General features: G+C 36.7%; 1 protein-coding gene across 2 annotated transcripts in view; it reads right to left on the bottom strand.

The window, feature by feature from the left end:
- ADAMTS3 (ADAM metallopeptidase with thrombospondin type 1 motif 3) overlaps window positions 1–15,958 on the bottom strand; it is a 251,866-nt gene that overhangs the window by 29,256 nt on the left and 206,652 nt on the right. For both annotated transcript variants that reach the window (XM_070395237.1, XM_070395246.1), the window contains 6 exons: window positions 9,659–9,742; window positions 7,652–7,808; window positions 6,791–6,896; window positions 6,086–6,229; window positions 5,323–5,455; window positions 3,349–3,462 (listed from right to left, as the gene is read on the bottom strand). In XM_070395237.1, the coding sequence (XP_070251338.1) occupies window positions 3,349–3,462; window positions 5,323–5,455; window positions 6,086–6,229; window positions 6,791–6,896; window positions 7,652–7,808; window positions 9,659–9,742 (738 nt within the window). The remainder of the gene's footprint in view (window positions 1–3,348; window positions 3,463–5,322; window positions 5,456–6,085; window positions 6,230–6,790; window positions 6,897–7,651; window positions 7,809–9,658; window positions 9,743–15,958) is intronic.

Here is a 15,958-nt window from a genome sequence, read left to right as displayed (position 1 = left end):
AATGACAAAGGGCAACTGTGAAAATCATGCATATGCTACAGTTGTTACATAAGAACCACCAATGAAAGAGCTTCATTCTTCCAACCCCCACCAGGTGGAAATGTATTTACAATGAGCCCAAAGCAATCTATATATATATATAAAAGGCTAATATGCTAAGTGTCCGGGTAATGACATCACATAGCAACACCCAGCTGCCTCTCCCTAGCAACTAGCCTCCTTGGAGTTTCTTCAGCCCAGGAACACAACTTGCTTTATAGCCAGGTGCAAACATTTCACAGTTTAACCAAATGTCTGTGAAGCGTTTTCAGGTGCCTCATCTCATCTGATCCTGGAATTGGTAGATAGGAGACTCAGTGGAATCCTATTTTCTTTTCATTAGCCAGAAAACAGAGATTTAGAAAGCTCAGAAATTTGACCCAACTAAAAAGGAATGGTAAGAAATGGTAGACTTTGAAAATAACTTCAGTTTTTCTCACTGCACAGAATATAGTCAAACACTGATGCAGTTAAATATTTTACCCTTTGTTCTCCCTGGGTGATCTACAATAATAATCTGCTTTGTGTTGATATTTACTGCTGTGTTGCTGACAATTACCTGAAAAAGAAGTTGGGGTGCTTCACTGGTCTGGAACAAGTTTAGCTACATCAGAAAGCAGGTCTAAGTAGGCAAGTTTATTCTATATTTATGAAAGGCTAAGTTGACTCAAGTATGTGCGATACATATAAACCTCTCACTGGTGCCAATTGCACATGTGTGTTTCGATCTGTCATTGTCGATCGTGAATTTGGTTGTTTTTGTTGACGTTCTGAAGCTGAAAGAAAGTGGTGCATGGAAGTAACAATGGCGATTAAATATGATTGTAATAGTGATCTGGATATAATTATCCCTGTGTAACTGAAGTTGCTGTCATATTGAGAAAAGAAGATGAAGGACCTCTTTCTGAAAGGGACTTATTCATTGTAAACCAGATCCCAATAATCTGAATCCCAATAATAACTCAAATGAAACAAATCAATATCCTGTTTTCTATATTAGATGCAATGATATATCCTATTCTTTTCCCACATGGTGAAAAAGGCTGGGGAACGGATATTGCATTAAGACTCAGAGATGACAATATAATCGACAATAATACTTGATTCAACGGATGATGCCAAAAAGGAAAATTTTCCCATCAAATTTCTCAAAAGTGTTACTCCTTTGGGAATCCCATGTCATAAATTAGAATTGAAAGTAGGTGCAATCATCATGCTACTGAGAATCTTAATAGTAAATGGGGTCTTTGTAATGGTACTAGATTTATTATCAAAAGATTGTGACCTAACATAATTGAAGCTGAAGTATTAACAGGATCTGCGGAGGAGAGGTTGTTCTGATTCCAAGAATTGATTTGTCCCATTTCTGACACTGGCCTTAGTGTTAGAATAAGTTTAATCAATTTATCAGTCATTGTTTTTATCAATGTTGTTTTTATATCACGTTTTTGTTGTTTTTATGTCATGTTTTTGTTCTTTTTATATCACATCTTTGTTGTTCTTATATTATGTTGTTATTGTTTATTTTTAATCATTTATATATTATTTTCACATACATTTTACTAATTTTCTTTCATCTCTGACACTTCTATCATAAAGGGTGAATAACAATATTAAAATATTTCTTCTAATTAATTTCCTTTCAATGTGCACAAATCCCTGCACCAGGCCACTAGTTATAACAATAAGGTTCCCTATACAAAGGGTAATTTAGACTTACTAGTATGTCCTTAAGTATAAAATTGAAATGAAAAAAATAATTCATTCTGAAGAAGTTTTATATGATACATTTATTGGTAAGTATCAAACATGACCAATAAAAATGATACCTGATTTGCATAGTAGATAATGTGGAAAACTGGAACCTGGGAAGGATCATGAGTAATATGAGACCATCTGACCAGTAAGTAACGACATGGGAACTCCTAGATCCCTGATAGCATGGAGACACCTACCTGGCAGTGCCCGGCACACAGCACATGCTCAGAAGGTGTTCTTTCTCCTTCCAACATTTTGACTTGCTTTTTTATCCCACAATAAAAGTGTTTCTTAAAACTCAACTCTGGTAAATTTGAATATAACACAAGTGAGTTTCAAGAAGTTGGATGTTTGGAGTTTATTTGGAGGATATTTTTTTCATAAAACAAAAATGAATCAACTCACTGTTGCTCTTGTTTTTTAGTCAAAGTTTGTAATACTACATTTCCCCACAGCGGCACACCATATATAATGTGTTTAGCATAGTGCCGAACAAAGTTTAAACATGAATAATGGCAGGTTTATTATTATTATTATTATTATTATTATTATTATGATGCTTGTAATCCTCATTGCAAGTACAGTTTATACACATTTGCAATAGAGCTATAAAGGGCATTAAAAGAACTAAAAGCTTTATGAATCTTCTTTGCCAGCTTTTGGTCCCGTCTACCATATCTTATTTCCAAACTAGTAAAGGCACTTCAACTTGAGTTCTTAAGATGCCTTTGTTTTGGAATGGGTGATCTCTCCCCTTATGAGTAGGGTAGCTTGGCGCTTGGCCAGTTTCTGAGCATTCAATCCTGACTACACAATTTGAGATTTAAAACCTCTGGGCATCTTTCCCCAAAGGAGCAAGGCCAAATCTTCCGTACAAATTCACAGGACTTTATTTCTGGACAAGTTTCACAAGGAGTGGGAAGCCAACAAGTACATCAAATCCCATTAGCAGGGTCCCAGATAGTCTGCTGAGCTGCTGCTTCATAATCTATCAGTAGTGGGTTGAATAGTCCCAAAGATCTCAGGCCCTAGAATCTGCAGATATTACCTTATTTGGAAAAGAGTCTTTTGAAGGTGTGATAAAATTAAGGACTTTGAGGGGAGGCTATCCTGCATTATCCAGGTGGGCCCTAAATGTCATCCTGTGTATCCATCCTCATAAGAGAGGGACAGAGGGACATTTGCACACAGAAGAAGAGAAGGGAGCAATGTGGTCATGTGGTCATGAAGTTGGAGATTGGGATGATGCAGCCACACGTCGAGGAATGTGGGCAGCCACTGGAGGAAGAGGCAACAACAGACTCTACTACAGCTTCTGGAGAGAGGATGGTCCTGCCCACAGTGAAACTGTGAGGAAATACATTTCTGTTATTTTAAGCCACTGAGCTTATGGTAATTTGTTAGAGTGGTCGTTGGAAGCTACTATATAATGTTAGTACATTACCATAATGAAACCTCACGTGCTATGGTCCTCATAAAAATGACAATACCGCTATGTTCATCATTTTTCAGACTTTGAAAGGTGATTAAATTTCCATAGTATAGACTCACTTTTCCAGCAGCACATTCAGTCCCATCAAGTGGGGGTCCCTTTTTAGTCTTACAGAAGTAGGGGTTATCAGGATGGCTACACCACAGCTGTTTACATGGGTCAAAGGTTCGGAACTGAAAGAGAGAGAATCAAAATCACAATGAAATACAGTTAGCAGGGAATATTTTTATTCTGCTTTTCTAAAATATTAGTGATAAACAATTTATCTGAGAGTCTCTAGTTGACTCAGTATTTCTACATGCCAACCCTATCTTCTGGTTTTCAAGTAAACAATATTAGAATTTAAAACAGTAATTATTATGAAAATTTTAAATATAAAAACTTATTACAATGGTTTTCTAGCTTTTAAGCTATCAAAACAGCTTCTCAACACCCCTAAGTATGAATTAAGTCAGATATAAATAATAAAAATGTCCATTATAATGAGCTGACTAAAAGCAGAAAATATTTGTCAAATTTTCTATGTAAGATAACATATTCCAGGTGTAACAAACTATTACAATACATTCATGCAGTTTATAAAATACATTCCATGTATTTGAGTCTCATGACAATCCATGGCTGAGAAATATGGGTTACAAGATAAGGCTATAGCTATGGTTACAAGTGAGACAGTAACGTAGCCCAACTGGAGTCTTAGTTTTCTCAATCTTAAGACTGTTTTCTATTTTCCCAAAACACCACCTTATAGTATCTAAATGTATGCGTCAGCATACATATTTGTGTGTGCTCTTTACTTATTTGTTCTCCTTCTAACTATAAACACCTTACCATTCTTCAGATAGATTTTTTTAAAAATATAAAACACCAATTTATTCATATATAATTGCCTACACCACCAATTATATTGGTCAGAGCATTTTCTTGATTAGTACTCATTTTGGACCTGGGCTTTTTTTGTTCTAATCCTTATTACTTAATGCAGAAACTATACATTCCCACCATATTGAGCCTAACCTTTAGAATTTTCAGGTCAAAACATTAATGCAGATGATTAGGAGCTGGCAATGTATAGTTTATAGAGAGTCCAATGGCTGTCGCTATCAGCATTGGAAGATTTGAAACATCAGGTCAACTTCTTTCAGTACCATTAAATACGTGTATTTTCTTTGTTTGTTTGTTTGCTATAACACATAAAGCTTGCTCTCACATATGGAAAAGCCATTTTTATAATGAACTACTACACCTCAACATGGAAATTTAAAGACATATACCTCTAATCTGAATAGCTACATGGAAGACTGGCTCTACTGGATTCCACTGAGCATTGACTAGTATGTGCCTGCCATTGTTCCATGAACTTTCATTATATTATGAAATTGAACCCTGACAATTCTATGAGATGAACACTATGATTATCCATATTTTACACATGAGGAAACTAAACAGAGATTAAAGAAGGTGCTCAAAATCATACATCTAGTGTCAGATCCAGGCCCTCTTGACTCATCAGTCTGACTATGAAGAATGTAGTCCTGACCTCCACGCTCTACCACGTGATTCTCGCAGAATAAACTAGTATTGCCCTTCTCTGTGCTCACAGCTACATGGAATCCTGGCCAACAAGCTAATGAAAAGCAACCTACCTAAGGCTTAAATGTCATCTCTGAAGGTTACAAAAACCAAGGGTGCAACAGAGCAGAGCATAAAGTTTGGAGCTGGACAACCTTGGTTTCAATATCCAGCTCCCCTGTTTACCAGATGTGTGATTTAAGCAAGTTGCTTATACTCTGTAAATCTTGGCTTTTTCATCTATAAAATATAATTATACCAACTTCCAGCTAGTCTGTCACAAGTATTAATAAGACAGTATATTTAAAGTACTCAGCTTTAATACGTAGTGACATGGAAAACACAAAATCCTTGGAAGAAATTCTCATACTCACACCAGTGAGTCTGTAAATCTCGACAAACAGGAGCTACACAAAATAGAATTCAAGATGCAAGATCTAAGTTGACTGAGAGAAACATACCGCAGTGCACATTTTATAACCAACCCCAAAGTCAAAACGACATTGCTCATCCATAGAATAATTGATTCCAGGAAGTTCTGGGAGTTTGGGCCAATCATGTTCAAATGGGTCATCAAGAAGACAGTCATAGGAACTGTAGGAAGGAAAACATCGCATGTAGTTAAATGTTCATTCTTTTATCTTGTCCTAATGAAAAAACTATCTGTATGTTTCATACTCTGGAATTTCATTAGAACAGAGCAAGGCCAAAAAAGCTTATCTTTAAAGGTTTTTGGTTTTAGTTCCGTTCATAAACAAGACCCTTCACGCTTATTCATCCCAGGAAAAGGAGTCAAACACAACTTAGGGATGCAGCATAACCGTGACAGCCTTTGTCGTGTCCTGGAGCTCCTGCAGAGTGTGGCAGAGCAGATTCTGACACCTGTGCTACAGGATGTAGGTGGTATTATGAAGGCATCACAGGACCATCTCTTCCCCATCCTCAACTCAAATCTGACCATTTATCAAAGATTCCATAAAGAATTTACTAAAAACAAAAATCATAGTTAAATATCACTTAAATTCTGGGCTTATGGCTTAAAATATCGTGATCATATTATGGGATCATTGTGCCAACAGCCCTGAGTCATAAGAAAATGTTTACTGTGAACAACAGTTTTCATTCACTGGGAGTTTTATTATGAAGAAGATCCTAAGAGTCAGTTTCCCGTCTGTATTTCTGCTACAATATAAATGCTCTCAGGACATGCAGAAAGGGACGCACTGGATGTATCTTTTCAATTCTTGGCCACTGCACCGGGACCAGTGGTAACGATGAAATGCCGCTTGTACCAACGGAGCCATGACGCTTCCCATAGCAGTCTCATCGCCGCACCTATTGCCTTGTCCATCATGCTCCATTCCCAGCCTAGAACACAAAGAGAGATCTCATTGGTAAGAATCACAGGGGCCAGGGCTTCTGCTTATTTTCTGTTTTAAAAATAAATACAGTAGGTCCTCAATTATGTCATTCTGTGTGATGTCCTTTCCTTATAATGTTGATGAGATGCCGAAGAAACGTAACTCTGGATTGTGTCAATTGGCCTATGGTAAAACTGGTTTCATTATGAGTCGTTCTGCTTAAAGTTGCAGAATCTATCGACGATGTTAACTGAGGGCTTACTGTATAGGGAACTATGTATTTTTTAAGTGAACATGGCTATTGTGGAGGAGTCGCAGGCATTGTGGAATAGAGAACTGGACAGAAATGCCTTTCTAATTTTACAGCTATGAAAAGTGCAAGGGTGTCTGCAACTAGAGTTGCTCATTTGGTTTCAGTGCATGACCTCTTCAGTGTTTCAGCTCCTCACACTTGGCAAGGGACGGGAGTTGCATGCTGGCATGCCCTCTGTCCACAGTGCGAACAATGCTGAGAAAAGCAGGCAAGAAAAGACCTTTTCTGGCTTTCTAGCTGTCAACAGTGACTTACACATGGCCGGTTTCATGGGCCACTACAAAAGCAGATGAAAAACCATCCTCATGATTCAGGGTACAGCTTCTCACTGGATGACACATGCCTGTGACTGGAGCATATCCTGTAGAGAATAACAATTACTTTTATTTTCATTTTATGAGAAAACCCATTAAGAATTACTACTGGACCTTTGCCTAGAAAAAAATATAAAAAAGCTTTTTAGGAAACAGAGGCAGTATTATTTCCCCACTAGCATTGTGCCACGTTCTCTTGGGAAAGCGACAGGTAATGGTCTTTGAAAAGATTCACTGGGTCTGCATTTTCTCCTTTTCTAAGGGAAGGAACTGCCTGGGATTACCATTCTGTTCTGCCCACCAACTAAGTGTTGTCTTTCTGTTTTAGTGAATGGTCCTTCATATCATGGTACCAATGAAGGGAGCCAGAAATTCCATCAACATTGAAAAGAAAACCATCGGTCTTTTTCCAAAGCCTACCCCAGAATTTATTAGCTCAATGTAAGCTGACTTCGGGAGAGAGTTCTCTGGCAGCAGTCACTTCTCATGGCATCTCTTTTCCCATTCCAACGCTTAGTGGAGATCACACTGCATTTTACAGCCCCTCCTCCATACCTCAAATGCACAATCATTATGTTAAAGGCAAGTATAATTTATTATGGAACCTAAGTGGCATTTAATAGGGTGAATTCCACAGGAGTCACTGGAAGCAATAGAAAGAAAATGTATGCTTGGCTGATGCATGGTGGAAAGTAGATGGAGGGAGAGATATAAAATGAACATTTGAACAGACTCCCTGACTTAAGATTACTTTGGAAAAGTCATGCCCTTGAGTTTTTCTTCTACATCTGAATGGAAATACCTTGCATTCCAGCAGGTCCAAAGTCTTGCCTGGTTAAGAAAATTGCATGATCATGGTGTTCAGAGTGGTTGGGATCAGATTTTTGTTGTTGGCAAGCCCAGCGACACACATTCTCCAAGCTTCTGGATGGATTTCCCCTTTCTATGAGGCTGATGGACTGAGAGGGAATAATATGTTGAAGACATACATAACATTTGCCCAAAGGCTTCTTTTAATAACTTTAACTGAAGTTAACATTTGGGATTACAGCATTTAAATAAATGTTCGATAATATTATTTGGGAGCTATTTAGATACCTACTTTAGTTTGGGAATTTTAAATGCCCATGAAGGAGCTCTTTACGATAATCAATATTACCTGTGTGAAAGGTGACTGACACCATATATGGCAATATGCGATGCTGAGATTTGCTATTGTGAGGCAACCCAATGTTAGTCATAGGGTTAAGAACTCTAGTAATCTAAATATTTCCTAATTCAGCTTAGATTTTTAGTTTCACAGGTATTACGAATAAAAATAGAGGAAAGATTCTGGCATGAGACTTTTATCCAGTGCTGTTAAAGTGAAAGATCTTTAGTTAAGATTTTTTGGGGGGCTCCAGAATTAATCAACATATGGGGAGAATATAAGTTCTTCAATGAGCTGGCAAAGCTGGTTAAGTCTTAGTTAATGGGGAGTGGTCAAATTCTATAAACCTCACACTGTGAAAAACAACTCTCCTTTTTAAGCTCACAGCAATGAACAGAGGTAGGGGTGTAGACTTATCTTGTAGTTCCAATAGATGGATTGGAGTTCCTTGGAATGTTGCTACTGTCACATTATGGTCAGGAGTTAAAAGTTCAGGGGGAAAGGGACCATCCTTCAAGAACCAGGAGCCACACTTCCCAGAGTAGCTCTGCTGGAATGAGAAGTTGAACTTGCAACCCCAAATTAATTAGTCCCTGCTTGGCTGACAGGCTGAGAGTTTTATTATATTTCAGCAAATGTTATTATCAGTGTTTACATTCTTTACAAAATTAGCCTGGTTTGTTACATGCTGATCGCAAACTTCTCCAAGAAAATAATGTAACACCAATGAAGGCTGTTAACATCTCCCACTGGAGTTGACTTGGATTCAGTGTCATCAATGCAAAGTCCGTCAGGTTTATGGGACAAACGAACGATCAATGACACCCTCGTATCGGAAAACGGTAAGCGGGTGTTAAATACATGATGAAATGCAAGCACGTGGATTTTTTTTCTATTTGCTAACTATATAATTTCATTAGTATTTCATAATCAGAAGAATTTAATTATGGGAGGGGTATATAATTTTAAACATCAAGAAAACTGCCAAGTTATCACTTTCCCTATATTTTCGCCCCAAAGGGAGAAACCATTTCATCCTTTGCATTATTTCCAAGGACAGGGACACATCTAGTGCCATCTTAAAGTCATCTATAGGTAGTTACATCCCATGAAATGCCTACTATGTGCATTTTGATCTAACTTTTAATTTTCAAAAGGACTAAAGCTCTTTTCAATTAAAATATTCACTATGTGCTTTACTTTTTTTAAACAAATCATGTGAGGGAAGCATCTTTGTCATTTTTCTTCACTGATATATCTGAAGCACCTAGAAAGCATCTGACACTCACTCAATATATGTTTTGAAAGAAAAAGATGAATCATAAATTTTATAATAATGATAAGACTAAGATATTCTCTTTCCTCACATCAGTATCCATTTTTTTCATTCATATTGTTATGCTTGATGTCAGTATAACTATCTACTACTCTATTACAGAGGTAAACCAAGGGAATGGTACCAGCACACAAATCATTCATTATCTGCTCAAATTTGGAGATCTCTTCTCACTGTGGCTATTTTTCTTCATCAGTTCAGCGCAACTGAGGTTTGCATGAGACTTATCTATGCCATCTGTTGGCTGTAGCTTCAACAACTTAATCTTCTATTTGCTAACCCCGTCCTTAACGTTATCGTTCACATATGTTAAGACAGCTTACCTTTGCATAACCCAGCATGATCATGCGCACCAGGACCACATTTATATGTACTCCGAGGGACTCATCATGGTAAATTTCATTCACCTAGAAACAAAGCAGTTAATTACTAAAAGAAAGGGAACACAGAGGACTTTGTCAAATACGTAATAATTAAGGGGTCAGCCATGTAATTACAAGTACTGAAGGCAAATCACTTTTTTAAAAATGTACTAGTTTAAACTGAACTCTGAAGTGAGATCACTTTTAGCTTTGGAATAATTGCTAGTATGTGAATTACTGAGTTTGCACACTCTGAAATATCATGAACATAGAGAATATGCTTTAAAAGGGCCTCATTAAACTACCGTAGTTAGTCAACATGTGCTATAATCCACATAGAACATTTACCAAAAGCAACCACTAGAGGGTGACTCTGGTGAAGCCTCTGCGAGCTGTGGCAGCTGGGGTGGTGTGTCTGGTTGAGAGAGCCCATGGAAGTAGAGCCAGTGTTCAGGGATGGGAGCCTCTCAATGCCCCTCCCCCAGAGGAATGCGGCAACTAGGCAATGATTATTTAGAAGTCCAACAGAATAGAAGTTCTTCCATATTTGAATTACTAATGTGATTGTGTGAGTGCATATCGGATGAGTGCATGTCAGGCCTGGATAGAGCTCAGAAAGGAAAATTGAGTACCTGCTTTTATTTACTATTTAAAGTTACATTGAAATTTCTAAAAGTGATTGATTGTACTGTAAAATCATAGATATTAGGATTTAAGTAACTTCAGAGGTCATAGTCCAAGATTTTTTAATATATATATATTTTATTGATTTTTTTACAGAGAGGAAGGGAGAGGGATAGAGAGTTAGAAACATCCATGAAAGAGAAACATCGATCAGCTGCCTCCTGCACACCCCCTACTGGGGATGTGCCCACAACCAAGGTACATGCCCTTGATGGGAATCGAACCCGGGACCCTTCAGTCTGCAGGCTGATGCTCTATCCACTGAGCCAAACAGGCCAGGGCCCAAGATAATTTTATACAAATGAGGAAGATGAAGCCTGTAGATATTAACTTATATACAAAAACACACGGAAAGTTATTGGCAGGTATGAATCCAAAGTGGACTGTCTCTGTATTTTCTGTGGAATCTAGTGCAAATTAGTGTGATGAGGAACACTTCATAAGTTCAGAGATGCCAGCAGGAATGGGAAAAGGTGAGGCTATCCAATTAGATTACAAAGTTAGCTGTAATAACTAAAAGGGGGATGGAAAACCAACTGCAGTTCCACTTGAGATCCAGGAGATTTGGACAGTAAGCATGGAAAATTAAAAACCTACAGAGAAAAAAATAGGTTACAAATTTTAAAAATCTCACAGAAAGAGGTTTTAAAAAGAAATATAACTCAAAAATGGTAGAACGTTCTAAAAAAAAAAAAAAGAAACTCATAAATCATAAAATTGTGAAATGCCACAGTCACCAAGATATAGATCAAGAAATCTCAAATGAAATGTTTCAAGAATCAAATGGGACTGCATAGAACACCTTAAAAAACCAAAGCCTTCAATGTGAACTAAAAGCATACTTACTGAATGTGTACCTGGGGGAAAATAAAAGAGAATACCTAAAACAGAGGAAAAAGATCTCACAAAGCTAGTATATACTAACGATGACAAAATGTAGTTTAACAAAAAAAATATAAAGTCCTTTTAAGTGGAAGAATGCATGCATATGTGCACATTCATTTACAAACACACACACAAACATAGAATGGTAAGACCAGATTTAATACCTGTTCAAGATAAGCCAAGGAGTGAAAAAGAAAACCTGCTATCAGGTGTGCATGTAGGTAGCTCATCCCCAAGCTGTCCTACTGAAGGCCAGAGAACCCCTGAAGTACTGAGCTCCTTTTGTCTGTGTTGTTATACAAGAGGTAGTGACAACCAACAAATGTACCTGAAGAAGAGCAAAGAGCAAGAGACCTGGAGAATGTGTCACATAAAGAATGGCTGGGGATTCATAGTGGCTAAGAGCCTGACGCCAAACACTAACGGTCTCAGTTGACATCGTGGTTGAACCCCTCATTGCTTGTGTTCTTCAACTTTCTGAGCTTTGATCAAAAGGACACCAGCAGGGGCAAGACCTGGGGTGGGGCGGGGAGGTGGGCAAAATGGGAGACATTTGTAATACTGTCAACGACAAAAATAAAAAAATAAACTTAAAAAGGACACAAGAACACTATCTCACAGGGTTAGGCAAGAATGAAAATATTTGACTCATGCAAACAAATTGCTCAAAGAAATTTCAGTGAGAGGAAGAGAGCGACATTCAAGTATAGGAAGAAGAAAAGAAAACCCTAGAGAAGACTTAATAGCAGCCATATGGAAAAGGGGTCCAATATATCCTGTATATCTATAAAATAAATAGAAAATAAACCCATGAGTTAACACTATTACAGGGTAGATTTGAGGTAAATATAAGGAAAAACTGAATGCTGGACAAAATGCTGGTTTCTTAAGACCTTTTTTGGTCATAGGCAGATTCTCTCATCTCGCTCCACACCTCCTACTGCCTAATTGAAAACCGAATGTCCCCTCTTCTTCTGGATTAATTACCTAATAAGGAAGTTCTAATGTTATAGGGCAACAAAATCCATCCCAAGACTCTCAGATATGTCCTTAGACTTTCTGTAAGGCATCTGTTTTGAATTAGCAACATGGCCTCACTCAACACGTACTTAGCTCCTTGTAACTTTCAATGTAAAAAACGAAAAGGTTGAAAGCAATGTTAGAAAAAAAGAAAGCAATGTTAGTAAATACATTATAAACTATGCATTACCAGTACTTTTTAAAGTGTGGACAAAAATTGGAGAATACAAATGAAAACTAAAGAAAAGTAGGTAGGTTTAAAAAAGTGAATCAATTTCTGGAGCAGAGGTGATGGAAGGGAGGGAGGAACTTACAGCCATTGCAGAATAGCAGTGACAACCGCACTTTTAAATGTTACAGGAAAAATCTACACCAGAAAATCCTAGGATCATACAATTAACAAACGTTGGTAATAATGGCAAGTAACTTGTGAAAGATGAGTTAGTATGATGTGCATCTATTCCCCTCTAAATTAGTAGATACCTTTGTATTTGGTGAATTTTAAAATCAGTACAGTGCCAAGAAACTATAATGGACAAAATTCATGTTGTCAATGGTAATATTACAGAAATATATTTCATGGAAATATTACATTTATGGAACATAAAATGATGCAATAAAGGGACACTTTAAAAAATTTACCATTCACCAAAAGAAAAATGTTATTTAACAAGAGTCAATGTTTTGTTTTGTTTATTTATAAGTTACACTAAGCTAATTAGGTAATAGGGTTCTGATAGAACCAAAATTAGTTATGGAGTATTCTGAGTCAGCACACATTCATGAAATTGTCACAGGGTAGACCTAAACTTGATGGGTAGCATATAAGGCAGTATATGTATACATAGAAGAAAATATTCTTTCAGTGTGGCAAATCAACAACTAGTAGGTGTCTGCATTGTACAAAGTACTAGATACCACTTAATATTGTTCCTTTCCAGGTTTAAAAAGTTGCTGCTTCCTGTACCTTATTTACTTTTAAAGTAAACTTAATAATTTGACTGCTTTTCATCTTTCCAAGCCTTACCAGTAATAGGATGCAATGTTTTTATACTCTGAGACATAGTGAATATGATAAGAGTTGGAGAAATAATTAGCACTTTGGATTAGCTATTCAAAGGCCTGTGATTTGGTCCCAGCTATGCCACTGATAAATTGAGTAACCTCAGTTAGTCATTTAACCTCTCTGATCCTCTATTTTCTAGTTGGCAAATTATAATTGAACTTGCTCTGCCTACATTACACAGTTGTTTCAATCAAGAAAAATGCCACACAACTGCCCTCCACATAATATAAAGTACTTTAGCACTCCTCCACCTATCCTTGCAAAAAGCTTTAAAGGTTTGTGGACGTATTTTCATAATCTACCTGAAAAGAGCTAAAAAAACAACCACCCCCATCTTAGTTTTCCCTGAAAGAGACGTGAAGACTCATACTTTCAATGTGTTTAATTGAATGAAAGATATAGTTTAACTTATCAAAAAACAAACAAAAACTGACACTAATTTTTTTCCATCTAAATGTTGCACAAAAGTTCTCTCCAGCAGATGGCAGTATGTACATTTTAGAGGGGGTAAAGGAGGCCACTTAATACACCTGAATGTACTTACATACCAGTGGGTGTGTCTGCCTTTTCCTATATTTACAAATAAATAAAATAACTTCTTTCTTAAAATTAAATAAGTATTTAAAAATATTCTAACCCAAGGAAAACATTGAATTTTGAGTACTTTACTCATTTGGCTCTTGAAAGCAAAGAAAAACGATTTAAGACATCTTTATTTAGATTGTTTTTCAGTGTCATCTGATTAAAACATTTTAAGAGGCATCAAAAAATTCCTCTGACTTGGCTATAAATTAATCACAAATTTTAACAATCAATAAATTATATACAGAAAAATTAAAAGTATATCATACTGAATTAACCATTTAAATGAAATAAAATAAATCTTGTTTAGAAAGCATTACAACTCTTATAATGAAAAGGAAATAAATTTTTTCCCTAAGTAACAACAACAGCAACAACAAACAAAACAACAGCTACTGGTAATATTACAGAGTTTTCCAGGTTCTACACACAGTTCTAAATACTTATATTAATTCAAGTAATCTTTGCAACAACTTTGGAGATATCCCCATTTAAAATCTAAAGAAATTGAGCATCCCTACTCCCCCCAAAAAGGGAGGAAATTGAGGCCCAGAGCACCTCAGAAACTTGCCCAAGGTCACAGTTAGTAGACAGAGCAAAGGATGAACACCTAGGCAGTCTGACTCCACAGTCAGTAGCTGTCAGCATAGTGCTACACTTCCACAGACCTGCAGACCACAATACGTCACTACGCACCAAAGATCTGGTTTTAGAATAATCAATACTGATTTGCTACCCCTGAGTTTAAGAAACTAATGAGGAATCATATTGATAAAAGGAACTTAAAGATTTCACTTCCTTTTCATAACCTTCCCTAATGTAAATGTAAAGGAAATGAGAAATTGGATTCAATTTATTATAAGAATTTCTTGATTATCAATAAAATGGTATTCAAAAAATATCAGGAAAGTAATAAAGAGGAGCTAGAGCACATCACTGGGAAAACCAAGAAAGAGTAGAAAAAATAGGGCTGAAAGTTATAAGCAGTATGTTGGGTTGTAAGAAAGCATTGGGCATAAACATTCTCTATAATGCAAATCAAAGTCTGTCTATGAAAAACTGAATATCCTTTTGTCATGTGAGCCAATCTATTGGAGTATGGGTAGACTCATTGTGAGGTGTTCAGCGTTGAGCCCAGAGTCTATTAAATTACCTGAAAGAAGGGGTAAACAAGACATTAATTCAACTTTCAGATGCCCTTAAATTGGAAGGGGTTGCCAATGATGTGAGGAGAGAAAAAAGGTAAAATCAAATCAAGTATTCCTTTCCTTGAAAAGAAAATGCCTTCCAGGTTTGTTCCCGGACAGGACAATTTCTCCCAGGACATTTCCCTGGCAGGACAATCTGACCTGCTTTGTCTGACTAGCTGATGAACAGCTTTGTCTAGCTTCACCAAAACAACATTCATTTTTCTTGCAGATGAGTGGATGAGGTCTTGAGAGGCAGTATAGATTAGTGGTTAAGAGCATGGGCACTTCAGCCATATTGCCTGGATTTGATCTTAGCTGTGTGACTTTGGGCATGTTACTTGCTTCTATGCCTCGGTTTTCCCATCTGTAAAATGGGATAATTATAGTATTATCCTTATAAGATTATTGAGAGGAATAAATGAGGAATATATATACATATATATGTATAGCACTTAATGGTGCTTGGTCCTTGCAAATACAAAAACAAAAACTGTTAGCCACTATTAGTATTCTTATTCACACAGAAACAAATAAATGGAAGATATATATATATATATATATATATATATATATATATATATATATATTTTAAAGAAAAAGACTTGGTTAATTGAAGGCAAAACAAGTAATAAGATAGCCTAGGTAATTTTGGCTGTAAAAATAAAAGGATTCTGAAATGGACTGGGGGAAAATATAACTCCACAACCATCTTTTGTGGAGCTAAGTTTCAAACATACTTACTTCGGCTCTCAGCCCCTTAATCTCTAGCCCAGTGGTTCTCAACCTTCTGGCCCTTTAAATACAGTTCCTCATGTTGTGACCCAACCATAAAAT

This window comes from Myotis yumanensis, unplaced genomic scaffold (assembly GCF_028538775.1).
Source record: "Myotis yumanensis isolate MYYU_CA2020_CCGP unplaced genomic scaffold, mMyoYum1.0.hap1 SCAF_1, whole genome shotgun sequence".
Taxonomy (NCBI): domain Eukaryota; kingdom Metazoa; phylum Chordata; class Mammalia; order Chiroptera; family Vespertilionidae; genus Myotis; species Myotis yumanensis.
The sequence above is the reverse complement of the archived record's forward strand: the minus strand, read 5'-3'. Positions and strand labels throughout refer to the sequence as shown.